Source organism: Poecilia reticulata, unplaced genomic scaffold (genome assembly GCF_000633615.1).
Source record: "Poecilia reticulata strain Guanapo unplaced genomic scaffold, Guppy_female_1.0+MT scaffold_125, whole genome shotgun sequence".
NCBI lineage: Eukaryota > Metazoa > Chordata > Actinopteri > Cyprinodontiformes > Poeciliidae > Poecilia > Poecilia reticulata.
The window spans coordinates 955,082-982,509 of NW_007615013.1; the positions used below are offsets into that span (position 1 = coordinate 955,082).

Genomic DNA, 27,428 nt, shown 5'->3' on the forward strand with positions numbered 1-27,428 from the left:
GCATGGAGGCCCCATGGGTGGCAGGGGGCCTCATGGAGGCCCCATGGGTGGCAGGGGGCCAGATGGGCCTCAGAACCTCTCATACTTGCAGATAGGTTAAGGACGACCCCAGCTCTGCAAAGGTCAGAGGTCAGGACCTGGTAGTTACTGAACCTCAAACTCCACACTGTTCTGGTTTATTGTTGCCGTGGAAACGGAAACCTTCAGTTCATAAAGCTGATGATGAATCAAAGCAGAAGTGAGCTCATCTTCAGGCTTCATGGTTGTAGTGTTAGCCTCATTATGTCAGCTAAGCGTGACCTTTGACCTTATAAATACGTTGGATGACTGGTGATGTTTCAACACTGAACTATTAGTTTGTGTCCTCAGTGCAGATTAGATCGTCTGAGCAGGAGGTTTATAAACGGATCCAAGCAGCAGAGCTTCCTGGTTTCCATCCTAAAGGTGAACCTGATGTGTTGGTCTCCGCTGTGAGCAGAGTGTGATCCAGTTCTGGTTGCTATTTTTAGCTCAGACTAGCAGCGCTGTGGTTTCATGATGCTGCAGATAAACCGTCTCTTTGCTGCTGCTGATGGAAACGCAGACGACGGTCATGAGTCGGCTGATGAAAATCTCCGTGTCGTGAGCCTGGAGGTCGACAAACAGCTGCTGCTTCACCAAACTCAGACAAACAACAACTGACTCGGATTAAAATGAGGCTGGACATGGATGATGCCAATAACCCAGATTTCAGGTGAACTGATGAGATAAATTTAGATTTCTGAAACCTGATTTAAACATTGATTCATTTACAAACTGAAGGTTGGATGTGACAACATGATTTAACTGACCTTCTGTCCAGGTGAGTTTTTCTACCTTTAGGTTTGATTCACAGCAACAGCCTGAACTTAAGATTCATTATCAGAAAAAGTTTAACTGCCAGAACCCGCAGCTTCGTTCTTAAAGGGAAACTACCCCCTGTGAAAGCAAAGCCCCGCCCCCAGACGAACAGCAACATCCGCCGCAGTGGGCGGAGCCAAGAGGTGATGGGGGCGTGGTCAGCAGGACAGAAGCTCTGTTGCTAACCACCTTCTTTTAAAAAAAACGACTAACGACAAATGTAGCTACTTTTTCCAAAAGGTCAGAGGTCATCTGTGAACTGACCGGCGTCCTGGTCGTAGCTGTAGGAGACCAGCCTGAGGGGGGCGCTGCAGGAGTCACAACGGAAGCAGCTGCGATGGAAGAAGAGCCCCTCGGCGCTCAGACGCTCCATCACATAAACCTTCTGCTTGCAGAAGAAACAGACGTCGCTTCCCACAGAGACCTGCAGGGACGGAGACACCGATTGGACAGGAGGACAGAGGGACAACGGAGAGACAAAAACCAGAGGACAGGGGAGGACAGGGGCTCAGGGGAGGACAGGGGGTCAGGGGAGGACTGGAGGACAGGGGAGGAACCAGAACCCAGACTGAAGAACAACCGAGTAAAAAAAACATGAAATGTCTTCGCTCCTCTTACTCCACATCCATAACTTGATTTTCTACTGAAGCAGAACCGGACCAGAGGCTGCCGGGTCCGGTTCTGCTGGGTTCGTGACAAACTGGAACCAGGTCGGATTTCTGCAGCTCCTCCGACCACAGAGGGAAACAGTTCAGCCTTTACCTCCAGCAGATCTGATGATTCTGATGGTCTTCCTTCCACTCAACTTTCTATGAAGGCACCACTCCTGCCCTCTAGTGGCCATTCCACATAAAGATGAAGAAACCTTCTTACCAAGCTACTCTGCTGCTGACGCTGAAAACGGCTGGTTATCTGCTCAGCCAATGAACTCACTCCACCGGTGTACAGCTGAAGACACTTTGGACACAGACACAGAGGGACAGAGAGGACGTGAGGGGACAGAGAGGACGTGAGGGGACAGAGAGGACGTGAGGGGACAGAGAGGACGTGGCGTAAATCACAGCTAACTGATCTAAAGTTCTCCATCTTCAGCAGCACAATCAGTGTTTCTGTTCTCACAAGACAAACTAAACCAGCCAATCAGGATCGATCCTCCATTAATTCAAAGCGTTCAATGGCGGCCATCTTTACTGAGGTCAGACTTCCGGTCTGGACTCTCCTGCTGCTGATTTTTGAATTTCTGCTGCCAGTTTTGCTGGAAGCTGCTGCAGATGAACTGAAACTCTGATTGTGGAAACATTCTGGGGATTTCTGGGTCCGGCTGCACAAAGTGCCCAGTCAGCAACCCGTCCAGCTGTCGGGGCGGTTCGGCAGGCTCCCGGGCCCATCAATAGGAACCATTCATGGGGTTCAGCTGTTGTGGGTCACATGCGGCGCTGGGACGGTTGCAGCCACAGGACACAACGAGACACAGGACAGAGGAGGTCCGGCGGGTTTGACCGGGTCACGTGACATCACGTCCAGCACCGGTACCTGCTGGTCCCGGCTGGCGGCCCACTGAGACTTGATCCTCTCCCTGAAGCGGAAACTCATCTGCTCCTGCTGGAGGGTCCGCTTCTTCTGGCAGAGACAGGGCAGCGCAGAACCGTGAGTCCGGCCCGCACCGGGCGGGTTCGGGTTCTGCTGGTAACAAGTATTCACCCCCCCTCCCGGAATAATTGACCCTTTTCACTTTAAATGAGCTGGAGGTCTAAAAGAATCAGACATTCCCATCGAAATGTCGATTTGTGATTAAAATCTACTGGGTTTTACCGGTCTCCATGACGACGACTGCGCAGGAGGCGTGGCCTGCGGGGGGTCTGCGGACTCTGAGGGAGGGAGGCTGGATGGCGCCCCCTGCTGGTTATCAGGTGGAATTACATTATTGAGAACAAGACCTTAGTTTGACATGTGGTACAGGTGACGTCATAGAGGGAAGCTCCCGTCTGTTTCCTGTTAACATCATGAGTCGCACCGCGGACCCAGAGCCTGACTCCGCCCACCTGCTGACGTAGAGCGGAAGCAGAAGAAGACGAAGAGGTCACGCAGGTCGCAGAGCCCTCGTCCAGCTTTGCCTGCAGCTGATTGGCCATCAAACGAACTCTGGAGCGGCTGGTCCCGCCCACAAAGTTCTCTTCAAAGTCGCCATTAAAGTCACGTGACTGGAAGACAGAAAACAGGAAGACATGAAGATCTGAGACTTTACATGGAAAAATTCACAATGTTTCAGTCCATCCATCCATCCAGAGGTAGCTGACCTCCTGCAGCTCTCCGCTCTCTGGACTCGTCCTTCTCCTTTTGCCCAGAGCGTCTCCATGCTCCTGCAGAGGTAACAGGTCAATACCACGTAAATATGAGACAGAACACAGCAGACATGATGAGGAGGAGCCACTGGTACCTTTGGGTTTCTCTTCCTGGACGGACTGGTTCCCAGTCTGCTGAGGAGGGAGGCTGGAGTGAAGAGAGCTGCTCTCAGATCAGCATTCTGACTCAGGGAGCCTGGAACAAACGCCAACACCAGCTGCTTCACTGATGCACCATTTACTGGACTCATCTGACCTCACATCAGTTTGGGTAAAAAAAAAAAGTAAAAACTGTTGCAATGTTTGGTCTCACCAGCAGGGTGCGGTGACTCTTTTTGCAGCTGGTAGAACTGACTCAGGTACATCACCATAGAAAGAGAGTCTGGTTCTCCAACAGACGACATCTCTTCCACCGTCATCAGAGGTGAAATCCCAAACTCTTGCTCAGCCACGTCAAATGCGAGGTGGATGTTTTCCTCCACTGCCGACTCGTCCAGAGAGTCGTAGTCTCTGAGGTTGAACAATGTTTCAGGTCAGAACACAAGCAGTCTCCTGTGTTTTAATCACAAGCCTTAAAACATGACTGTCTAGTGTGTTACATCAGATCTGGTCGGCATCGGTGGATAAGAGCACAAAGGGCAAGGCCACTCTTCCAGGAAGTAGTCAGGTCACAAACAGCGACACCTCTGTAACCATGAGTCTGCTGCTGACACCAAGTCAGCAGCTGATTGGACTCAGAGAAGGACTCTGAGAAGGAAATGAGACGGGAGACCAAACGGATTAAAGATGCAACACTTTCAGAAAGCAGTTTCAGCAAATAAGGTTTGGGCATCTAAAGTTGATCCTCAACTATGGTCCAACCTTCACTGCACATCTGCATTGAGGCTCCTTATATAGCAGTTGAGTCCGCAGGTAAATGTTGCCATGCAGTTTTTTCTGGCTCTAAACGGCCCCCCACCCCTAACTGTTGGGTAAAGGGTTGGACTCCTGGTACTTACCAGGAGTCCAGGGCCTCACCTGAGTCCAGGTGAGGCCCTGATCTACCTGATCTGACTGAACTTGATCCTGGAGTCATTGTAGAATGATTATACCTAACTGATGTTTCATCAAGAACCAGTTTACCTCTAAAGACCCAACCAGAGCCAAAACAAACCAGGTGACCCACTGATTGAGGCGGTGGAACCAAAGAGGAGCCAGGTGAGCAGATCTCAGGTAAACCTGTGGCAGTGAGCCAATGGATGAACATTCAGGTAACAAAGGTTATAAAAGTTAAGTCACCTTGTCTTGAAAGTCTGGGGGAAGGCAGCCGGATAATATCACTCTCACTTGTGTTTAGCCCCGCCTCTTTACCTGTGTCTACCAGGTGTCTCACCTGGCAACCAAAGAATATCAACGTGAAAAGTAAGAAGTTTTCAGTGCCTTTATTTAAAGACAACAACATGAAAGAAAGCAACATGAAATAGCGTCTCTGTTGTGTTCACCTGAGCAGGTATGACAGTCAGAGGGCTGATGCTCACGTATCTTGTCACTGGATCTACGGTGAACATACTGATGCTCTTCTGCATGTTCTCTGGAGTCGTCTGAGGCAGCAGACGGTACAGACTCTCCCTAGGTGACAAAAGATCATGTCAAACCATGAAGCAAATCAGAAGGTTAATCATGTCCAGGTGAACTCTTACCTCTCAGCCAGGACATCTAGTGGTGCTCCACCCTGAGCCCAACTTCTGATCATCCAGGCTGAATCCAGAGCTGCTAGAAACCCCCGGGCCACACCTGTCCCCATCGGCCAAAAGGGCTGTAGACAGACAGAGACCTGTTCTAACCATGACCCACTGGTTGCATGTCTTTGTCCAGAAGACACCTATCTCACCTCTAGCAGACTGTCTCCAACCAACGTGACCAGCAGCTGGTGTCCGTGGCGCTGGCGAATCAAGGCAGCGTTTTCTGAAGCGTACATGCAGGTAAAGTCAAACATGGCGACGTCCGGCTGACCGTAGTGGTTCATGGCGAAGTCCAGGATTGGCAGCTGGTGATTGGTGGAGAAGTCTGCGGCCTCACGGGCGTATGCCTGCAAAGCATCCTGGTCCACATTCCCTCGAGAGAGGAGCTGCTCTGTGTCTGGAAAGTCCTGAAGGACGACAGACTTATGATACCTTCAACCCAAAGTTCGGTTGATCTTTGACTCCAGGTGTGATGGTTTGCTTTGTAACCACAGTCCTAGCTCACTACCAGTGGAGTGGCTACAGGTAAGTGATTTTACCTGGTCTGTGGCTCTGTTACCTTTAGAAGGACCTGAGGTGAGATTATCGGTGAAGTGTGTCATAGTGAGCTGTTGCCTGCAGTCCAGGTATGTCATTATTACCTGTATTAATGTGCCCTATCAAAAGTCACTCCAGGTGTGATCATTTTTCCTTGTAAGTATCTTCAAGGTAACTCTCACCAGGTGATTCTGGTGAGAGTTACCTTGTGACTCTATTGACTTCAGATGGTATAAGAGGGTGAACCAGCCACCACTTGCTACCAATAGAGCGACTCCAGGTGATTTACTTACCTGTACAATGACTCCTTTGTCCAAGAGACTCTGTTTCTTTGCTGTCATGACAAAGTAGTGAGTGTCGTCCTTGTAGTAGACGATGTTCTCCAGGTCAATACCTGAAACCAGGTGTTTATGTTAGACTGAGTTCCAGACCAGGTGTCTCAGTCAGACCTGCAGGTTCAGACGAACCAGTTTCTTGCCGCAGCTCCTGAAAGAACCTCTGGTTGAAGATGAAAGCCACTCCGCTGATCTCTTCCACTTTGGCCTCAGCTGAGGTGTTTCTGTTTTTGAAGTTGGCTGTGATGGCGATGGCCAGTTTCCCCCTGAACTCCTTACGCCTGAAACCTGATCACCAGAAAATCTCTTATCCGGGTCTTGTACCAATCATAAACAGTAGAAGGACGTAAATGTGTGCAAACCTGGCAGCGTGTTCCTGCGTCCATCTGCTCCAATGATGACGTCAAACTCCATCTGACTGACTGGGTGGGACTTTGGACTCACCTCCATCCTCCAGCCCTCCTCTGGACATGAGGACAGGTGATAGATCAGTTTGATTTATAAAGATGTAACTTGAACTTCAAGCCTTTAATCTAAACATTTCAGCTTTTAGTTGATTTAAAAGCTTAAACTAATACAAGAGTCTGAGGCCGTTTTCTCTGCTACAAATCTTTAGATACTTCAGTGTCCTTCATGAAAACTGGCTGGTTGTACTTTCCGCCTACACCCTCTTCCTTCAACCTCCCTGGCCTCACCGTTTCTATGCTGGTCCTCTGGTGGCTCCACCAGCTGCTTGAACTCAACATTGACATGAACTTCGGCCCCCAGGAGCAAGGCCACCTTCAGCAGAACGAGCTGCAGCTGGCGGATACCTGCACACAGGAGAGAGGTGGTTTTGACACTATAATCATGTCATCAAACAGAACCAGCTGGTCAAAGACTCACTGATGTGGTCGATGGAGCCTGCACAGAACTTTCCGTAGAACTTTTTGGCCCCGAGACCCCTCAGGTCGTAGATGGTGAAGGGCCAAAGGTGGAGCACGTTGTTTCTGGAGAACGACTCCCTTTTCTCCAGGACTACCACTCGGGCTCCCATGAAGCAGAGCTCCACCGCTGTCCTGAGACCACAAGGCCCCGCCCCGATGATCACACACTGATCAGTCAGAGGGGAGACAAACTGACCAATCAGAAACAGTTTGTCTAAATGCATAATTACAGAAAACGGTGAAGCCTCACAGTCATGTTTCTGCAGACCCGGCCCCTCTGGTACTCCTGCTGTGCCGCCCTCCGGTCCAGTTTGGCCCACAGAGCATTGGCCTTCCAGTAGTTGAGCCGCCGTTTGATCGGTTGGTAGAGAGGCTTTTCGGTGGTGCTGTGATCCAGCTGCAGATGTTCGCACAGCTGGCTGAAGCAGCGCAGCGCCGCCCTGCAGGTCGATGCTGACACAAACTCATCGAACAGCTCCTGAGCTTGGCATTCTGGGTAAGACTCATCTCCCATGGTGATCCCTCAAAGCTGCAGGGCATCATGGGAAGGGTGTCACCTGTTGGTGGGTCCCAGCTCCTCTTCTGACATCAGCTGAAAGGTAAAGAAGGACAAGTTCAGACTTCTAACCTTCAGACTAAGGTTGTTAGGTTTTTCACTGTGACTCCGAATGAGTGCTGAGTACATTTTGACAATTCAAATGAAACTTTAGAACACGGTCCAATACTCCCTTTACGCTGGATTAAAACTCTGCTGTAATATAATCTGCCAAAGCAGCGTCTATGTAGGGATTTTGAGATGTCTGCAAGATTTTGTGGGATCTTGGTAGGATTCTTGTGGGCAGCTCTTGAGGGCCTCCTGCAACTTTTAGATGTGTCTCAACTTCAACACACCTGAGTGAAATAATGAGGTCGTTAGCAGGACTCAGGAGAACCTGACTGCACTTAGGAGGTGATTCAGCTGTTGTATTCAAGTGTGTTGGACCAAGGAGACTTTAAAGGTTGCAGGATACCGGCCCTCGAGGACCAGGGTTGCCCACCCCTGATGTAGGGTCTTATTAGAGTCTTTGAAGCGTCTTTGTAAGATTTCAGGGTCTTTGTGAAGTCTTCAGGGAAGTATAAAGAAACCAGTGGTTTCCACTGCAACCCCTGGGAGCTGAGCATAGAAAAGCCCTTCAGCAGTGTTTAGAGGTCCTGGTTGGAGCCTGGTGGAGTTTTAAGGCAGCGTTTGTGAAATGCCGCCTCGGGAAATGATGAATGGAATGTAGTTAAAGTACCGGAGGTTATTTTTTTGGACAAGAAGAACCTTTTTTAAGTACTCTAGCAACAGCATGAGTCCCTTCACAAAGAAAAGGGTTTTAAAACCTTCTGGTCATGTTCTGTTGGGTCATGTAGGTCAAGAAGAGCAAAGGAAGTCTTCATCCAGAGTGAAATGGAGTCAGAGTTTGGTTCCACAGCAGCATCATAAGCTCTGATTAATTCAGAGCTTTGATCAATGGATCATCTGGACATGTAGAGGACGGATTACCTGCCAACCTACCGAGACTTGGACAGACGAAACACCTGCAGCCAAACGGGGATCCTACAAAGGTCTGAGGAAACGTCAAAGGCTGTAAATACTCGTAAAAGCCATAAAATTAGTTTTCATTCTTCAAGTGATTCCTCTATAAGTTCAGTTGTAGTTTAACAGTCCCAGAGGAACGGAGCCGGATCTGATCCAAGGTTTCTGCAGGAGAGGTTCTGTCTCCTCCGATGAGGTTCTGATGAGCTGTGCGAAGGCAAGTTTCAGGCACCTGAAAAAAGGCAAGTTGCTGAGATTTTCAGAAAGTGTCCAGAACTTCCTCTGGTGGGTCTCTAACCTCCAAACTGAGAGGAATAGCATCCAGACATTCAGGAATCTGGAGATTTTCAGCAGCATAAAGCAGATAAAGCTTCCCTCTCAGCTGTGATGGTCACATGGCCCAAACAAAGACGCTCTCACACACAGCCGACCCGTCCGTTCCAGACACCAGCTCACAGCCGGCCCGCTGTCTCATGGTCATCAGAACCAGAGGTCGGCTCTGACCCGGGGCAGCCAGGTCCAGACAGCAGGAGTTGACCTTCACCTTATTTCACCTCCCCTGACCTGCTGGAGCTGCAGAGTGAAAACTGACCTGGAGAATCTCTGCAGGCCATCAGCAGAACCAGCTTCACAGAAAACATGACAAGACCCACATGGTTCTACTGGACCAACCCATCGTTACCTGAATAAAACTCATCTGTGAACGTCAGAACTTTAACTTCATCACGGCTCTGAGAAGATCCGACTTTCTAACATTTGGATCAAGAAGTTCTGCAACGATCTGAGCGACAACATTCAGCTTAAAGTGTGAAAATGGGTGAAATGTACTCACATGTCAGCGTCTCCGACCGCCTGCAGCTCGTCTGACTGCTGCTGCTCACTGTTAATCCACCCTAATCACACACACACACACACACACACACACACACACACACTCTCTGTCACACACACATTACGCCTTTCTATCTGGAAGGACTTGGAGTTGGTTTCATTTCTAAAGCCTAACCCAGACGTTACTTGACCATAACAACTTTGGGCCCCATAAGGAGCAGAGGGACCTCGTAACGTAGTAGAAAAGCACAAACACACACACATCAGTTCTCACAGAACAAACAACCACAATGTCAGAGGTCAGGGGGCGTGGCCAGACATTAGCCCCGCCCACCACTGTCAAGCAGAGATCTAATTCTGATCGGAGTTAACGAGCTTAACGAGAACCAAGCAGCAATCCCATCTTATCCTGATCTGAGATATAGTAAGGAGTCACAACACTAACGGCGCCACCATCAGGATGAACTCAGTACTGCACAGTAAACACCTCCGGTTTCCATCCATCCATCCTTTTCTTACACCCTTGTCCCTCAGTGGGGTCGGGAGGGTTGCTGCTGCCTCTCCAGCTAACGTACCGGGCGAAAGGCGGGGTCACCTGGACAGGTCGCCAGTCTGTCGCAGGGCAACACAGAGACACACAGGACACACAACCATGCACACACACACTCACAACTAGGGACAATTTGGAGAGGCCAATAAACCTGACAGTCATGTTTTTGGACTGTGGGAGGAAACCGGAGTACCTGGAGAAAACCCACCATGTACAGGGAGAACATGGAGACTCCATGCAGAAAGACCGGGGCCGGGAATCGAACCCAGAACCTTCTTGCTGCAAGGCAACAGCTCTACCAACTGCACCACTGTGCAGCCCTCACCTCCGGTTTTCATATCTTTAACTCAGTCCAGTTGAATCCAAAACTATTCACACTCATAGCAGATATTTCTTCTGCCAAGAAGTTTGTTTCTTTGCCTCAGTTTTTATTTACATTTGGTTAAAATATGCTGGAAAGTATTCACTCCCTTCTCAATAATCAATAGTCACTGTTAGAGCAGCAATCAGAGCTTTCTGCCTGTGATTCATCTTCACTGATGAGGCTGAAAGGCCTCCTTACTATAACCCCACTCATTAACTCGCCCCAAAATGTAAATATTACTTCTAGCATCTGATTGGTCAGCTTACAAGTTAAAATCAGACCAAATTATATTAACTAGATATCTTTTGTCTCTGCCCACTCTTTACAATGGGGATTATTAAAGATCCTCTTTGGACCTTCATAGTGATGGTTTTTGTATTTATTGATTTGTGGCACTTCTGGACCTCCATAGAATCAGGAAATTCACTCCATCCAACGTGTTTAAACATTTTATTGACAATAAGAAACAGTTTCATAAAAACAAACATTTCTCCACTGGAGGATTTTACAGTGAAAACGGAGCGAAGAGAGAAGAGGACGTCTCAGCTCATCGGTTAGCAGCCAAACGGGTTCTTGAAGCAAATGAAGGGAAGGTTTATGGCGCACTGAGTATTACTCCAACCATCTGAAATAAGATGAGACCAATCACTGACCCGCTTCAACAGAACCACAGCAGAACTTCAAATGGACCTCCAGCAGCTGATGAATGAATATTTAACCAGAGAATGAGACTCACATTTCGAGTACATGTACATGCAGGGGTTGCTGGGGACAGATGAAAGGTGGTACCAGTTGGTGTAGTAGAACCCGTCCTGGTTGATCCACAGCCAGCGGTTCTGAAGGCAAACAGGAGGTGAATGAGTGAGGGTCTGACCTCAGAGTGAGGGGCGTTCATCCAGAACAGACCTGCAGGTAGAATCCTCCCAGCCAGGCCCTGGACTGACCGGTGGTCTGGATCATCTGCTGCAGGAAGCTGTACTGCCGTTGGTTGGCGACGGAAGCAAGATGGCTGCCAACACCGATACAGTGTTCCTGTTGGACACACAGCGAGCTCATGTAAATACACATGTACAAGTCGCTAACTAAATGTTTATCTTGCTAGAAAATGATTAAAATTTAAACCAAATATTGAGCATCAAACAATATAAACTCCACTAACAAATAATTTACCTTGTTAAATAAATGTGTAGCTTCAAATTAAATATTTAGCTTGCTGTCAAAATATTTAAATTTAAACTAAATATTTAGCTCTCACTAAATGCTTAGTCGCAAACTAATTATTTAGCTTGTTGACTACAGTAGCCCTCACCAAGACCCAGTCAAATATCAAGCCTCTAATGACTCAAAGTTCAACTCAAACTGTTAATTCAACGGTAACTCTTGATGTTCTCAGCATCACAATGTTGCAGATTCATATGAGAGCTACTTTGTTTCCTAAATTATTCATTATAATGAAGCTGCTGCCAGAGACTTTACTCATCATTTAGGTAAAAACTGCTCCCAAGGCTAAAGCCTCAGGCCACCAAGTCTCCATGATGAGGCCCAACCTGAGCATCGTGCCAGGACTTCGGGGAGCTGAAGAACTTGTAGCAGTGACCTCCATACATGAACCAGAAGTCAGGGCAGAAGTTGTAGCGAGGATCTGCAGAGGAAACATGGAGGAACCATCAGCTGGTGGAACCACTGAAACACAGCAGAGAGGGAAGAAAATCCAGGGACACCGACCCGCCAAGTCTGCTGCTGCTGCTGCTTGGGCCTCGTCTGATTCTGTGGAGAAACGACAGAAACCAGAACCAGAACATTTTTCAGAACCGCAGAACGTTTCTACCTTCACCGCTAATGCTAAAGCTAACTGACCTGCAGGCAGCGGCTTGTCTTCCGCCGGAGCTGCAGAGAAAACAAGAGAACGATGAACACATGAATCAGAGAATGATGAACACACGAAAGCTGCGTTGCAGAGCCGGGTTCGGTCCAGACCTGCCAGCGCAGCACTCAGCAGAACCAATAACATCAGGACGGTCTTCATGGTTCTCCAGATGTCTTCCTGCAGGTAAAGGTGAGTTAATGCTGGACGGCAGAGGAGCCTGTCCTTATGGAGGCTGGAGAGGCCCCGCCTCCTGAGGAGAGGCCCCGCCCCTGTGGAGAGGCCCCACCCCTGTGGAAAGGCCCCACCCACTGTCTGTTGTTGATAGGTGACAGGAAGTAGTTTTAACTGGAAGTCCTGACCAGATAAGTTATCTGCTCCATGGTGTGACCTCCAACCAGACCGGCGTACAGAACCGGTTCTGGTCGGATGTTCTGGGTCACAGTTCTGCTGACAGACCTAGCGGTGACCCGGTTTCAGTTCTGCAGCAGAGGCTAGAGCAGGGGTGGGCAAACTTGGTCCTGGAGGGCCGGTGTCCTGCAACTCTTAGATGCCTCCCTGGTCCAACACACTTGAATCCAACAGCTTAATCAACTCCTAAGTGCAGTCAGGTTCTCCTGAGTCCTGCTAACGACCTCAGTCTTTGACTCAGGTGTGTTGAAGAGATGGAGATGCATCTAAAAGCTGCAGGAAACCGGCCCTCGAGGCCTGGAGTTGCCCACCCCTGGGCTAGCGGGTTTCTATCTCAAGTGTTCTGAACTGTAAAGATGCCTCTCTGAGGCTCCCCGGGCCTTTAGAGGAGAATCAGCCCACAGCATGACGGCTCCTCCACCGTGCTCAACAATGAGGCGTTTTAACAAATATTCACCTTTTGTTTCCCAGCTGGCCGTCCTGCAGGGTTCATGCAGGGTAACTGTTCCTGTCCTACATTGTGGACAGAGAGGTTTCCCCCAGTGGCCATGTTGGTGTCACCCAATGGTTGCTATGGAAACACTCTGCAGTGATTTCTTTAGATCTTACCATCCTCCATCATCTAGCTTTGCTCTGTGGTTCTGTGTTTACTGCAGCAGCTGTTTGTTGAACTATTGCCCAGTGGGGGTAATAAAGATTACCCCCAGATTAACCGGCAGCAGCGCTGGTTATCTACCCGTGAACTATGAACTCTACGACCTTGGCTCGTCTCCACTGGTTTCCCGTTTTTTTCTTACTCATTTAGCTCTTATAATAAACAGGAGATTTACAGTAAGCAGTAAAGGTTCTACTGCTTACTGGACCGGGTCCAACTGGACCAATTCATGATCACATCTACGGTCTTTTCTTTTTTTTGTACAGCATATACATCCAATCATGTTTCTGCTGTAAAGTTCATTGGTTTTATGTCCCATTAGATTCTCAAAGGCCAAATAAAATGAAGGTATTTTCAGCCAAACTGACATGGTTTTATGATTCACTAAGAAAAGAAAGAATTTAACGTGAAACCGAGACGTTCTGCAGTGAACTAGTGAATGTTGACTAAACGAGTAACTTTATTAAAGGTTCTGTCAGTGGCCCGCGGTTCCTCTGTTTGGACCGAAACAAACTGTCCAGACCAAAACGTAACGCCGCAGAAGATGCTGGATTTTCTGTCTGATGATAGTCTGGAGAAGCGATGGTCCCAGAACAGTAGAGAATCTCCAACTGGAACCAGTCCAAACGGGTCTGGTTCCAGTTGGACCCAGTGTTGACCACACAGATCAACACTGGGTCAACATCCAACTTTAGAACCACAGTTTGATGAAATATTTCAGTTTATTAAGAATCAGACCAAAGCAAACGATCTAATAACATCCAGTCAGCAGTTCCTGTGGCGTTCCATTGGTCAACAGGTCAGAGGTCATGAAGAGTTGAACTGTTCCTGTAAGTCTGCAATAAAACATTAAGGAAGCGCGGCTCCTCCTGCTTCATAAACAAACAGGAGTTTTATTATCTGATATTTCACAGCTGGTTGGAGTTTATGAGCTCATGTTCTCTTCATTGGATCAACTGGGCCGAGGTCCAGAAACGCTTCCAGTCAAAGCAGATTTCAGCAGGAATCAGGGTGGCACTGGCTTCCTGTTTGCCCAGCGGAAACCAGCTGGTCTGGTCTGCCATCCGCACAGCAGCAAACCATCCCCAGACATCTGTACAGAACCAGAACCAGAGGTATGAGAGTAACCCTGAAGCTTCAGTTAAGAGGAAAAACTTCAGATACAGAAAAATAAAAACTCCTCCACACTGACTCAAACATGGTCTTTCAGCTGCTGTTTTCTCCAACCGGTTCTCACTTCCTCAGATTTTCATCTGGTATTCTGGAGTGTTTACTTTTTAAATGGAAGCAAAGTTTCGTTTAAATAAGTTTTACGGTGCTATTCTCACCCATGACCACTAGATGGTAGTCAAGATTTGTTGTGTCGGTGTAATCAGCCTAAGATATTTAACAGAAACCTAAAATAAAGGGTCAGGTTTTCCTATGTATTATGTAAAAAGTAACATTTTCAACTAAAATAAATCGTTTCTTTTTTATTAGGGAATATCTCCGTGTAATTCTGTTTTGTTACACTTGAATCAATAAAAGTTTAGTAAAAAAAAAATACCAGAAGAGAGAACCGAGTTGACAAAGAAAAATAACACTTTAACTATGTTTAAAAATATATAAATATAAAAAGTTTGTAATGACTCTCCTTACCAGCAGGTGGGGGCAGAGCATTCTAACCCACAGACATTAGAAGCACTACTTTACCGTTTATAACCAGAGAAGAAGAAGAAAATCACAAATATTGGAACACTGAGGGAGTAATATCCATACCGGAAACCCGAACCGATCTTAAATTAGCTTATAAACACCCCGGAGTCATTTAATAAGAACATTTAAATCTTCCTGCGTCATTCCTGCAGTCTCACCGGCTTCCGTAGCGCTTTGCGTCCTGCGGCGTGGCGTCGAACCGGCTGCTGTTTGGGTCGGAATCATGAGCCGAACCTACAACGATGAGCTGCAGTTTCTGGAGAAAACGGGCAGCACCAGCTGGAGGATCAAAAAGGGCTTTGTTCCCAACATGCAGGTTCGGTTCCGACAAAGTCCGGGAGGCATCTGTCGGAGATAAACTGGACCTCAGGTTCTGTTGGGTTCAGGCCGACTTTAAGAAGCAAGCCGAAAGAAGGAGGACCCCAAGATAGACACATTTTTAAGAAAATTACATTTAAGAAGCTTGTTTTCATCCGTTTGATTAAGTAAAATTACAATGATACAAACAGAGAACAGAGTTCAGCCTGAAGGTCCAGTCTGACAGCTGCTGAACTGTAAAGGGCTAATATTGATGTTGGATATTAGAGTTAGGCTGCTGTTTTAGGCTAACGTTAAGGATTCAAGTTTATCTGTAAATGTTCTGCTCTAGTCTAAAGTCCTCTAGCAGACAAGAACCATGTTAATTTTTCATTGAGCTTTACAATGGAAACTGGTGGAAGGAAAAAGTGACAATCTGCCTTTTGGCTTTTTCCCTTCAGGTTGAAGGAGTCTTCTATGTGAATGATTCCCTGGAGAAGCTGATGTTTGAAGAGCTCCGGAACGCCTGCAGAGGAGGAGGTGAGTCTGGATCTCAGACGTCCTGGCCGCTGTCTCCCAGGTGTTCAGTCTCACCTGTCCTGTTTGTCTTCAGGTATCGGAGGGTTCCTGCCAGCCATGAAGCAAATCGGGAATGTTGCAGCTCTGCCTGGAATCGTTCATGTGAGTAGAACTGATTGATTTGAAGCTTTGATGAGTCAAAACCTTAATCTAAAATGTCTCCTCAGAGGTCCATCGGACTCCCAGATGTCCACTCTGGTTACGGATTCGCCATCGGCAACATGGCTGCCTTCGACATGAACGATCCGAACGCAGTGGTGTCTCCAGGTGGCGTCGGCTTTGACATTAACTGTGGCGTCCGTCTCCTGAGGACCAACCTGGACGAGCAGGACGTCCAGCCGGTGAAGGAGCAGCTGGCCCAGTCCCTGTTCGACCACATCCCGGTCGGAGTTGGCTCCAAAGGAGTCATCCCAATGGGAGCCAAGTGAGTGGTTCTCCAGAACTGGGTGGGGTTCCCTACCAGGCCTTGCCCACCTGTCTCACCTGTGTGTCCCCAGGGATCTGGAGGAGGCTCTGGAGATGGGGGTGGACTGGTCCCTGAGGGAGGGCTACGCCTGGGCTGAGGACAAGGAGCACTGCGAGGAGTACGGCCGGATGCTACAGGCCGACCCCAACAAGGTGTCGTCCAAGGCCAAGAAGAGAGGCCTGCCACAGGTACGTCACAGGCCCCGCCCCCACAGGTCACTGGGATGATGGTGGCGACGGTGTAGGACGGTGTCGGTGGGTTCAATCTCTGCTCAGTCCGCCTCTGTCGTTGTGTCCTTGGGCAAGACATTTCACCCACCTTGCCTGCTGGTGGCGCCGGTGCATGGCAGCCCTATATTACCCATTCAGACATACGGGTGAATGACTGACTGTAGTGTGAAATGCTTCACACCACATACTGACAGAGGCGAAGCTGCTGTGCACCGGTGCCACCGGGCCCTCTGACCTCCACCAGTAGGTCCAAGACTGCAGGACACAGTCGCCACCATCGTCCCATTGATAAAGCGCTATACAAGTTCAGGCCATTTACCATTTACCTGCGAGTAACGAGTACAGATCACTGTTCTGTCTGTGTGACAAAGCTGGGAACGCTTGGGGCGGGAAACCACTACGCCGAGATCCAGGTGGTCGATGAGATCTACAACGAGTACGCCGCCAAGAAGATGGGCATCGACCACAAGGGCCAGGTGTGCGTGATGATCCACAGCGGCAGCCGCGGCCTCGGACATCAGGTCGCCACAGGTGCAACCCGGTCTGGTTCCGAAAGACAGAGTCAACACCCAACAGTACCTCAGGTCCAGTTGGGTTTGACCTCATCAGGACACTAATGGGTTTGTTGTCTACAGATGCTCTGGTTGCCATGGAGAAGGCCATGAAGCGGGATAAGATCACAGTGAACGACCGGCAGCTGGCCTGCGCCCGCATCACCTCCCAGGAGGGCCAGGACTACCTGAAGGGAATGGCTGCTGCAGGGAACTACGCCTGGGTCAACCGCTCCTCCATGACCTTCCTCACCAGACAGGTACGCTCACCTGGGTGAGGCCCACCAGCTGACGAGCAGCTCGGTTAGATTACCCGAAGGTTAACTAGCCCTTATCGAGTCAGTTCAGGTAGGTTCTGACGAGTCACAACCAGCTGATCTGAGGAATTGATCAAAGTTCCTAATAACTCAGGCGATCGTTAACGAGTTGGTTCTCATTCGGTTGAGTTAATTGCTCGGCTCCACAAAGTGTCAAAATTTTACAGACTATAATATTTGGCTTTCTGATACTGACCTGGATTTTAATTGCTGTCCATGAACTTTCATTTGGGTTGAAGTTGGACTTTTGGGATGGTCATTCCAGGAAAATGTTCAGTTGGGATTATTGTTCTGTTAGAACATCCAGTTGTCTCCAAGATTCAAACATCTGACCCAAACTGGTCCACCTCAGAGCAAAGGATGTCCACAACCGACTGTTCTTCAGGAAGAAGAACACCTTCACTTTTAATATTCTGTTCAATTTGGAGGCCCAATCTTCTCAGTCCGTCTTTATCCGGTCTTCCAGGCCTTCTCCAAAGTGTTCGGCACCACGCCAGACGACCTGGACATGCACGTCATCTACGATGTCTCCCACAACATCGCCAAGGTGGAAGAGCACATGGTGGACGGAAAGCAGAGGACGCTGCTGGTTCACCGGAAAGGATCCACCCGTGCCTTCCCTCCTCACCACCCTCTGATCCCGGTGGACTACCAGGTACTCTTCGGACCTTGGCGCTGCCGCTGGCATTAGAAGCTGTTCTGAAACATTCCTGCTTCCTTCAGCTCACAGGTCAGCCGGTGCTCATCGGAGGGACGATGGGAACCTGCAGCTACGTCCTGACAGGAACCGAACAAGGAATGACGGAAACGTTCGGCACCACGTGTCACGGAGCGGTAAGAGTCTGATCAAGAGATTCCCGACATCATGGAGGACCAGGATGTTTGATTAACTTCCTTTTCTCTGTTGCAGGGCCGCGCCCTCTCTCGAGCAAAGTCCCGCAGGAATCTGGACTTCCAGGACGTCCTGGATAAACTGGCCGATATGGGCATCGCCATCCGAGTGGCGTCTCCCAAACTGGTGATGGAGGAGGTGAGGAAGACGATGATCTTTGATCAGAAACATTCCCAGAAACACCTGAGAAAGCAAATTGTCGATCCGGTTTCCTTTCAGGCTCCAGAGTCGTACAAGAACGTGACGGACGTGGTGAACACATGTCATGATGCAGGAATCAGCAAGAAGGCCATCAAACTGAGGCCCATCGCTGTGATCAAAGGCTGAGCCCCTTCCAGACTCTTTACTCTGAACTGGTTCTTTTTTCTGCTTCTGAACAGTTCAGTTCATTTCTGTTGAAAAAGGAAGCTGAGCGTCTGGTTCTGCGCCGGGACCAGCTGTTTTTGGTTTACAAAATAAAAGTGATCACATGAAGCTTAAAAGTTTGTTTAGGATACAGAACTGTATAAACGGTGTTTACAGCATCATCAATCCTCCTGCCAGATCCACCGCAGGATTTTCCAATTTCATCCCGACCTCAACAGTTTCTCACTTCACCCCAACTCAACCATATCAATAACCAGCTTCGTTCCAGCCTCCAGCTTTCCCAACCTCATCCTAATCCCAAATGTATCCCAGTTTTACCTCATGTAATCACAACCTTAACCTCAAACCAGTCTCTTCTTAAACCCAACCTAAAACTGCTTGGGAATTTCATTTTTACCCAGAAAACTGCAGATCAACATCCAGGCATAACACTGATCCAGAGCCTGATCTCTCTTCAGGTTTAGGTTTCCTGTCCAACTTCGAATTCCTTATTTTGATTCATTGTTTCTCCCAGAATATTCCCTTTCCTGATGGTTGGATAAAGTTACATAAAAGACTTTCTGCTCTGAGGTATTTTATCAGAAATATCCTAAGGACTCACCAGGAATGCAGGTTTTGGGTTTTATAAAACCAAACATGTTATTGCGTCAAACCACCACTAGAGGGCACCAGACAGCTGCTTCTGTCCAGATGATTGGCTGAGTTTAGCTGCTGGGAAAGTCAGTGGCGTAATGATAAAATAGAAACGTTTTAAACATCCAATCAGTTTGCGTTTTTTTTTTAATCAGTTGTACTCCTGTTAAAATATTTTAAACTGAATCAGATGTTTAAAATATTTAAAGATTGCAGAAGAAAAACAAGATATTTTTAAAACTGCTTTTATGATGAAATAAGATCTGCAGGAAATTTTGTCACACATTCTGCAATGACAATGAGAGCAAAACAGAAACATGATAAATAAACAAATCAGAAATGAAAACTCCTGGCAGCTCAACTGATTATTAGAGTTTAACTGAAATCTAAATTAGTAACAGAAAATATTTTCATGTAAACATTTCCAGAATAAATCGGGTCACATTCAGCCACCAGTTTTTTTTCTTTACCTCATAAACTGGATCTTTATCTCGGCATTAATGGGCTTCCGTACAAGGCTCCCAGATGTGACGAATTATTAAAAAAACTAAAGCTAGCATCTTTATTTACAGTTTTAACATCTTTTTTATTTACACTCGGATCCTCTGGTGGATCAGAAACCGTCCCAGAACCTGGTTGAGCAGCCGGTGGCGTCGGTTCTGGAGGTTCTGACGGACAGAAGACGGGCTGAAATGTTTCACTGCAAACCGAAAACAAGCGGATCACTGGAACGTTCCCACTTCGTTCCCATTCAGCCAATGAAAACTCGGGTTCCAGAGGTGAGGAGTGGGTTCTGCGCTGCCCAGGTTCCGATCCGAGTCCAGAACCTCGGAGCCGTTTCTGTGGGACGGCTCGTCGTCCGGTCAGAGCGGCGCTCCGACCTCCAGCAGAGTCCGGGCGGCGGTCCGGGTGGGATCACAGCTTGGCTCTCTGGAAGAACGCCTGCAGACAGACGGAACCGTCACAGGAAGCCCAACGGCACCAGAACCGGGTCAGCACGCCTCCTACCTTGATGTAGTTCTTCAGGACTTTGACGTCGGGCTGCTGCAGGACCTGGCACAACTCCTGCATCAGAACCAAGATGGCGTCAGAACCAACACCAGAATCTGAGCAGAACCACGGCTCTGGTTCTGTCCTACCTGTGAGATCTCCGGAGTCACCTGCAGGGACGGCAGGTACTCGTGCTGCAGGAACTGGATGAACTCTGACCCCTGAGGAGCAAACCGAACCTTAGAACCCATTAAGAACCTCACAGAACCGGGACGAACAGAACCGTTTTTACCCGTTTCAGATGGATCATCTTCAGCGTGAGCGCGCACTCCGACAGCGTCTGAGGAGCAACAGAACCATCAGAACCAAATGGGTCGAGTGACTGGGTTCAGACTGGGTTCGGTTCCAGACTCACCAGAACCGTCTGGGCGTCAGAGAGGTCAAAGGTCGGTTTGAGCGGCGCCAGGAAGCAGGCTGGGACGATGTGTTTGTAGATGAAGTCAGGGAAGCCCACCATGCCGTCCTTCCCGCCTACGGATCGGATCAGAACCGCACACAGATTAGTCCCAGAGGTTTACCGGAAGCAGAACCGAAGTCGCGGCGCGGAGACGCACCCCACAGTTCCACCAGCCGGGTCAGGATGATGAAGCAGGTCTTCTGGGCGATCGGGTCCGGGAACTCCACGGCGCCCTGGATGATGGTGAACAGAACCCGCTCAATGTTTTCTGCTCCTGGAACCAGAACCAAACGGGTCACATGACCACCATCTGGACCGCCGGCCAAAATGTTCTGCTGCTCGAGTCGCCTCCAGCTTCCTGAGCCCAAACAGAACCGGTTGTGATGGCGTGGCCTCGGCGCTCACCCTGATTGGCCAGAACCTCGTTCATGCCGCTGCCGGCGACCGTCTGGATGAAGGCGAAGTAGCTCCGCCGCAGCATCTGCTTCTCCAGCGCCGCCGTCTGGTCGTTCTCCTCCGCGGGTCGGCCCAGAACCTCGAAGATGGCCAGGACCAGCGGCATGAAGATCTGCTGCAGGAAGGGCGACACCTGGCGCTGCAGGAAGAGGAGGAGTCAGCGCGGCGCCGCGGGGAACCTCAGGGTTCTGGTTCTGGAAGTACCTTGAACTTGGCCGTGATCTGGCTGATGAGAGGGATGAACTCCTGCAGGTCTTTGGCCTCGCAGTCCTTCAGCATGTGCTCCGAGGCGGCCGGGATGAAGGGCAGCACCTCCTCCTCCAGGCAGATGATCATGCGATGCAGGAAGGAGCGCACGGCGCTGCGCAGCGCCCCCCGCTGGACGGGGCAGCTCAGCGCCGGCAGGAAGCTGTGCAGGCAGTCCCTGTAGACCTCGGTGCAGCCGCACTGCTTCACCGTCTGCTTGTTGCTGAACGCCTTGCTGGTCCGGCTGCAGAGACGGAGGACGAGTTTCAGCAGGAGGAGCTGAAACTGGCTGAAACCGGAGAGATGGCGGTTCTGACCTGGCGAATCCCACGGCGTGGCTCAGGCAGTCGGCCAGCGCGGCCTGGCGCTCCTCCACGCTCTCCTGCAGCAGCTTGGCGAGGAGCAGGCGGAAGGCGTCCGTCAGCGGCGCCAGCAGACTCCTCATCAGAACCTGCTTCCGCTCCACCGGACTCTCGCCGCTCACGATGAGAACGCCGGCCGCTTCGAACATGAAGAGCTGGTCGTCACTGGTCAGCAGCGCCGGGAAGCCGTTCTCCTGCTGGAGGAGGAGTCAGGGAGTCAAGATTTGGGGCAAGGGGTCAAAGGTGAAGGCAGGCAGAGGAGAACATCTGTATCTGCTTACGGGAGGAGCGAGCTCCAGCAGGTCCTGGATCCGGGTCAGGATGTCCTCGATGAACGCCGTCATGTGTTTACTGGACAGAAATAGACATGTGGTCAGAGCGGGGAGTGGAAGCCCAGTTCTGACCCAGAGGAAGGCCCGGTTACGACCCGATTCAGACCCAGAACTCACTGCAGAGTCTTGATGAACCTGGAGAACAGGTAGGCCACTCTGCTGCGGACCTTGGGGCTACTGTGTCTCAGTCCTCTCTGGTCCAGGAACGCCATCTGGAGACGGACACTTCGTCATCAAAACGCAGTTCGGATCATCAGAACCGCTGTCTGGGAGCCGGACTCACCAGAACATTGGGAATGTGCTGCGGTTCCACGATAAAGAATTTATCATATCTGACAACCGTTTCAAAGAACTCCAGACACACGGAGGAGTGCTGGTAGCCGCTGACGCCGCAGGAAACCAGCTGAGGAGAGACAGGAAGCAGTGAGGGACGGCGGCGGTTCTGGTTCTGATCCATTCCAGATGTCGGGTCATGTGACTCACCGTCCTCATCATGTCCTGCAGCGCGCTCGTCTTCGCCGAGTCGCCGGAGAAGTGAGCGCCGTGAGACACCGGCAGCGCCTCGCCCAGCATGTAGAGCAGCCGGATGGCCACCTCCACCTCCATGAACGGCGCCGTCTGCCACCTCCTGACGGGACACAGAACTGGGTCAGAACCTGGACCGGCACCAGAGCCACAGTCATCATCACCTGTACTCACTGCATGGTGCTGGTGAAGACCCGGCGCACGGCTTCCAGCAGCAGCTCTGGAGAAACCTGAGCCAGGCGGTCCAGCAGCATCTTCAGCTGCTTCCTGTACTCGACGAACATGGCTTCATCTTCACCCTGGAACACATCATCATCATCATCATCATCTCCATCATCCCCAGCTCCACCCATCAACTCCACCCACCTCGTTCTCAAAGTTGTACTCGTCGTCGTAGGTCAGCTTCTTCATCACAGCCAGCATGACGGCCTGCAGACACTCAGAGCTTTAACACCAACCAGCAGCTGAACATCTGCAGCTTCAACCATCGTGACTCACCTCGATGTTCGCCTTCTGCTGCTCCGTCAGCTGAGGAAGCTGCAGAGACAGAACGGAATCAGAACCTGCTGCAGAAGGATCCGGACCCCCCTCCTCTAGGGGACTCACCTGTTTGAGCACGTGCAGGTAGTCGTAGCAGAAGCCCACCATGTTGGTCGAGATGTCATCGTCTTCATGCACCAGCAACTGCAGCAGCAGCGGCACCTTGGCCTCCACCGCATGAAGCGTCTCCGCCGCCTCCTTCACGTTCCCGGACTTCACCAACTTGGACCAGCTCAGGACCAAACTCTGGCCCATCCCGTTCACCAGCCGGGAGAACTTGGCCAGGAAGTCCACATCCTCCTCCTGAGGGACCAGAGAAAATCAGTGGACCTGAACCAGAAGAGTCTGGTCTTCAACCAGAAGGTCCAGGTCCCGGAGCCTATGGTGCCAAACCAAAAGTTCTGCTCCTTCACCCTCAACTTCAGGAGATTCCTGTCTTCAACCAGAAGGTTTTGGTCCTAAACCAGGAGGTTCTGTGTTGGTGCTGTGTGGATAATTCCTACCTGTTCGATGTTGAAGAACCCGGCCGACTGCAGAACCTGGCACAACGATTCCACCAGCTTGGTTTTATCCACCGGGTCCATCCCCTTGTTGACGATTTCAAACAGGCAGTCGCAGGCCTCTTCCCTCAGGTCCTCCATGGACATCTGACTCAGCAGCAGGTTCACAAACCTAGAACAAGACGAACCGATGATCCACGGAACCAACCAGAATCTGGTCTAGCGGGTCAGCTGACTGGTGCGTTCGCTGACCGGTCGTTGGCGATGAGGTTGAGGTCGATCCAGGACACAAAGGCGCCCACCACCTCCAGACACTGACAGGTGAGCTCCGGGTGGGTCTGCTGGTACGCCGTCAGGATCTGGAACCAGGATTCCACCAGGCTGGGGATGCACTGCTCCCTCATGGAGTCTTTGATCAACGTGTTCCTGCGGGTTTCCTGCAGAACACGGTGCCGGGTCAGAGTGTGGACCAGAACCAGGGCCTGCTACCCGTCCGTGCACGCTCACCTCAGGCGTGTGCACGATGTCTCGGTCCACGACCTCGGCGTCGATGGCCATCAGCGTCCGCAGGTAGATGTCGACGCCATGCGGGTTCAGACCCACCAGGTTCAGGATATCGAAGAAGAACTTGGGCCACAGAGTGATGTACTCCATGACGAAGGTGAGGGCGAACACCTGGGCCGCCTTGTTCCTGATGAAGGCCTTCTCCGGCTGAGCATTCATCAGCTGCAGAGCGAGGAGAACATGATCAGGAGGAGTGTCTCAGGTTCTGACAGAGCTAGAACCGGTAACGGTACCTGGTTCTGCAGCCACTTCATCAGCGCCTCTCTGATGAGCTGCTGCTGAGCCGCGCTCAGACCTGCATGTCTGCAACAACAGCAACACGAGTCAGAAGACCTGCGGCGCCCACAGTCCACCAGGAACACCTGCTGCTCCTCACCTGAACTTGATCTGGTGCTCCAGGACTTGGAAGCAGAAGAACTTGACGTGGTCGTCGCTGCAGAGAGGAACCATGAGCAGGTGAGTGTGTGTGTGTGTGTGTGTGTCAGTAAATATTGGCAAATTTAGAGCAAAAATGTTTCCTTGATGAGCATGGCGGCCATTTTTCAACATGGCCCCCATCTTAAATTTTTCAAGCAAGGACCTGGAAACAGAGATTTAGCTGAAGTATTGAATCCTGCGCTGCTCTCAGGTGACTCACCTGTAGATACCTTTAGCCAGCGCGTCGGCGCAGACCTCCCAGGCGTCCTGAGACTCCTTCAGCTGCTCAAAGTAAGCCAAAGCCTGCAGAGACACAGCAAGCTTTACCCTGCAGGCGAACAGCGCCACCTGTCTGTGCGGACAGAAATCGGCCCGTTGAGTAGTCTCACCCTCTGCCTGTAGGGGGCGTCAGCGTTGGGGTTGAGCCCCAGCAGTGCCTGCTCGTCCATGACTGCAGAGACAGACTGGCAGGCCATGCAGGGGTTAACTGTCCTCACGGTTCCTCGGTGCTGCAGTGGAACAGCTGTGGACCATCTGCAGGAGAACCAGGAGTTAGTCAGCACAACTTCTGGGTTCTGGTCCATTTCTGGTACCGTCTGAATGAATTATGGGCTTTAACTTCTGGTGACTGCTGGACCAGACTCATCAGAACCAGAACTGAAGTCCAACTTCCTGATTGAACTATTATTAGTTTACTGAAGCAGATAAGTGTACAGCTCAGGTCAGCCGTTACGTCACAGTAACCTGGTGCCGGTTACTATGGTTACCGAGTGGCGGGGAAATAACCTGGTATTGGTTACCAGTTAAAGCTGTATGTAGGCTACATGATGGGTAGTTGGTGACATGCTGTAAACATGACGTGGGTTATTTAACCCTCTGTGTAGATAAGTTAGTGGTAGTGATGGGTCCGGTATCACCGATGCGTCTGCGCATGCGTCAGCCCACAGACCAAAACCCGTTTTGGTTTCAGTAAGTCACGTGACCCGATACAGGAACTCAACCAATAAGAGAAACGGGTTCGCTGTAAATGTAATGTTTAATGTAATGTAACAGGCTAAACTTCAAAATGTTGTAAAAACTTTTTGTTTTAAAATAAAAGTCCATCCATCCTCATTCCAAACACATTCACTTCAATTTTCACTTTATGGTTCATTCACATTATTTATTGACTGCATATCAAATATATTTTAAATTTAACTGAAGATATAATACAAAACATAATATTCAATAAAATACAAAGACTTGAATCTTATTGTATAAACTAGGTCATCAAATCACGACGTTGGCTGTAGGAATTGTTAATGTCCAGCAGGTCAACTAGTCCTTAGACCATTTAACCCATGCACAGGTTACCAAGTAGTTAGCTAACAGTTATTAACTGTATTGGTAGTTAATGACAGTTATTAACTTGTATTGGTAGTTAATGACAGTTATTAACTGGATTGGTAGTTAATGACAGTTATTATCTGCATTGGTAGTTAATGACAGTTATTAACTGCATTGGTAGTTAATGACAGTTATTAACTTGTATTGGTAGTTGGTGACAGTTTGTAGTTAGTAATAGTGTCCGGTGGGTCAGCGGCCTCTGGTACTTTGTTTATCCCGGACTTTGTGGGCTTTAGACGGACTGTAGCACTGATTCTAACTGCCGGTTCTGGACGGTTCGCGGTAGTTGGTACTATGGACATGATCAGAAGTTACTGACAGTCGATGTTCGGTTCGGATCGTGTTTCTGGACCACGGGCAGGACAGACGGGTCGCTTTAACAGCAACATGATGCAACACGGTGCCAACACCTGCAGCCTGGGATTTACCGGGCTTACCGTCAGTAAACAGAGAGAAAACACCGGCCTGCATGTTCAATCAGAGCCGGACAGCTGGATCAGGGTCCCCTCTCTGGGTCAGCACCCCGTCAGCCTCTCAGGCCGCAGAATCACCACTGAAAGCTAAAACTTTTGCCCAAACACAGCGAGCTGACTGCGGCTAGCTACGGCTGGTTTACCCGCTGCTGTAGGAACCAGAGGCGGTCAGATGGGCTCAAACCAGCCCGGACTTCAAGAGGAGCTAGTACCAACCGACAGAGACAGGAGTTTCTAAGTGTTATTAAGTTCTGTGTCTCGGCCCGGTTCCGTTAGCTGCAGTCGGTCACCAACATCCCAGAGAGCGATCATTCCGCCCTCCAGCCCTTCATTCTCTCCCCGGGGAAACCGATCCGCTCACCGTACTGAAGGCTGACTCCTCCGCGGCTCTCCGTCCCGCTGGGCTATCACAGAATCACTGGGGACCCTCCAGAAACCGTCCGCATGTCGTCAGGAGTCACACGGCGCAGCCAGCATGTCCGCCACAGGTTTATATCCGGGTCAGGAGGGCCAGGGGTAATATTCACTGTGGCCACTGGGGGCGCACTGAGCCAATACGGGGGTTCAAATACATTCATGAAACTTTAACTGAAAATACTCTTTTGTAATCTAATATTTTGTTTGGCAAAATTCTTTATTTATAAATAATGAGTGCTAAGATCGTCCCAAGTTTTTTTTTAAAATCTGAAGTCCAGTGATATTTGAAATCTCTCACGTGTATTGAAACATATGAATATCTGACTGAAATATTAATGGAATTGACCACTAACGCATGTTAATCCTAAAATATTAATCTCTTTGTTGTAGTTTATTTTTTATATCAACTTTGCTTTTGTGTTCCCATTTCTAAGTTTGCCTCTGCTATGTCTTCTATAGAGTTACACTATTGTAATTGCCACACATGTTTGTGCTTACTTTGACTAGACAAAGTTTTTTTAAAAACACTGTGGGCTGAGCTACAAGAAATTACTGAAAATTTTCATTTTTTTTGTTTCGATGGTAATCTAGTAGGTGGTTACCGGTCCAGAACCAGAATAATTTTATCATCATCATTATTCAAACATAAAAATAATTCTAAAAATATTAGTCATAAATATAAAATGACATATGTGTGTAATTTGATATTTATTACTGGTATTATTATGCTACTAATATAAAAATATACTAATATATATACTAAT

General features: G+C 49.5%; 4 protein-coding genes across 5 annotated transcripts in view; 1 reads left to right on the plus strand and 3 right to left on the minus strand.

Annotated features, from left to right (window-relative positions):
* The window catches only part of LOC103459833 (protein-methionine sulfoxide oxidase mical3b-like), a 16,307-nt gene extending 7,632 nt beyond the window's left edge, over positions 1-8,675 (minus strand). Inside the window, exons 1-20 of the mRNA XM_017302939.1 lie at positions 8,278-8,675; positions 6,991-7,332; positions 6,700-6,907; positions 6,510-6,626; positions 6,177-6,278; positions 5,947-6,102; positions 5,773-5,873; positions 5,092-5,349; positions 4,901-5,016; positions 4,703-4,829; positions 4,500-4,593; positions 3,821-3,968; positions 3,535-3,731; positions 3,317-3,417; positions 3,177-3,239; positions 2,922-3,080; positions 2,692-2,778; positions 2,413-2,499; positions 1,753-1,836; positions 1,144-1,303 (exon numbers count right to left, since the gene is read on the minus strand). Coding sequence (XP_017158428.1) covers positions 1,144-1,303; positions 1,753-1,836; positions 2,413-2,499; positions 2,692-2,778; positions 2,922-3,080; positions 3,177-3,239; positions 3,317-3,417; positions 3,535-3,731; positions 3,821-3,968; positions 4,500-4,593; positions 4,703-4,829; positions 4,901-5,016; positions 5,092-5,349; positions 5,773-5,873; positions 5,947-6,102; positions 6,177-6,278; positions 6,510-6,626; positions 6,700-6,907; positions 6,991-7,254 — 2,629 coding nt within the window. The 5' untranslated portion in view covers positions 7,255-7,332; positions 8,278-8,675. The remainder of the gene's footprint in view (positions 1-1,143; positions 1,304-1,752; positions 1,837-2,412; positions 2,500-2,691; positions 2,779-2,921; positions 3,081-3,176; positions 3,240-3,316; positions 3,418-3,534; positions 3,732-3,820; positions 3,969-4,499; positions 4,594-4,702; positions 4,830-4,900; positions 5,017-5,091; positions 5,350-5,772; positions 5,874-5,946; positions 6,103-6,176; positions 6,279-6,509; positions 6,627-6,699; positions 6,908-6,990; positions 7,333-8,277) is intronic.
* Positions 8,676-10,489: 1,814 nt separating this feature from the next.
* Positions 10,490-12,077, minus strand: LOC103459792 (ladderlectin-like). Its single transcript, XM_008401653.2, has 7 exons — positions 12,021-12,077; positions 11,901-11,930; positions 11,769-11,810; positions 11,591-11,685; positions 10,950-11,075; positions 10,780-10,879; positions 10,490-10,668 (listed from the first exon to the last, which is right to left on the minus strand). The coding sequence occupies exons 1-7, from the start codon at positions 12,067-12,069 to the stop codon at positions 10,598-10,600; spliced, it is 513 nt and encodes a 170-aa protein (XP_008399875.1). The 5' UTR covers positions 12,070-12,077; the 3' UTR covers positions 10,490-10,597.
* Positions 12,078-14,648: 2,571 nt separating this feature from the next.
* rtcb (RNA 2',3'-cyclic phosphate and 5'-OH ligase) lies at positions 14,649-18,482 on the plus strand. Its single transcript, XM_008401654.2, has 11 exons — positions 14,649-14,984; positions 15,427-15,505; positions 15,579-15,646; positions 15,712-15,968; positions 16,042-16,198; positions 16,612-16,771; positions 16,876-17,051; positions 17,575-17,763; positions 17,832-17,942; positions 18,019-18,138; positions 18,220-18,482. The coding sequence occupies exons 1-11, from the start codon at positions 14,892-14,894 to the stop codon at positions 18,325-18,327; spliced, it is 1,518 nt and encodes a 505-aa protein (XP_008399876.1). The 5' UTR covers positions 14,649-14,891; the 3' UTR covers positions 18,328-18,482.
* Positions 18,483-19,228: 746 nt separating this feature from the next.
* Positions 19,229-26,807, minus strand: xpot (exportin, tRNA (nuclear export receptor for tRNAs)). Of its 2 annotated transcripts, none has more exons than XM_008401655.2 (25): positions 26,609-26,807; positions 24,778-24,922; positions 24,609-24,691; positions 24,348-24,404; positions 24,205-24,274; positions 23,915-24,133; positions 23,660-23,844; positions 23,411-23,579; positions 22,974-23,210; positions 22,866-22,904; positions 22,734-22,796; positions 22,542-22,666; positions 22,326-22,470; positions 22,126-22,245; positions 21,960-22,054; positions 21,792-21,861; positions 21,466-21,704; positions 21,107-21,392; positions 20,852-21,041; positions 20,604-20,720; positions 20,405-20,520; positions 20,282-20,329; positions 20,139-20,210; positions 20,008-20,064; positions 19,229-19,941 (listed from the first exon to the last, which is right to left on the minus strand). In XM_008401655.2, exons 2-25 carry the CDS (start codon positions 24,862-24,864, stop codon positions 19,915-19,917), a joined length of 2,916 nt encoding a protein of 971 aa, XP_008399877.1. In that variant the 5' UTR covers positions 24,865-24,922; positions 26,609-26,807; the 3' UTR covers positions 19,229-19,914. The 2 variants fall into 2 exon arrangements, with proteins under 2 accessions (XP_008399877.1, XP_017158473.1); XM_017302984.1 differs by having other exon boundaries at positions 21,466-21,707.
* Positions 26,808-27,428: the final 621 nt, after the last annotated feature.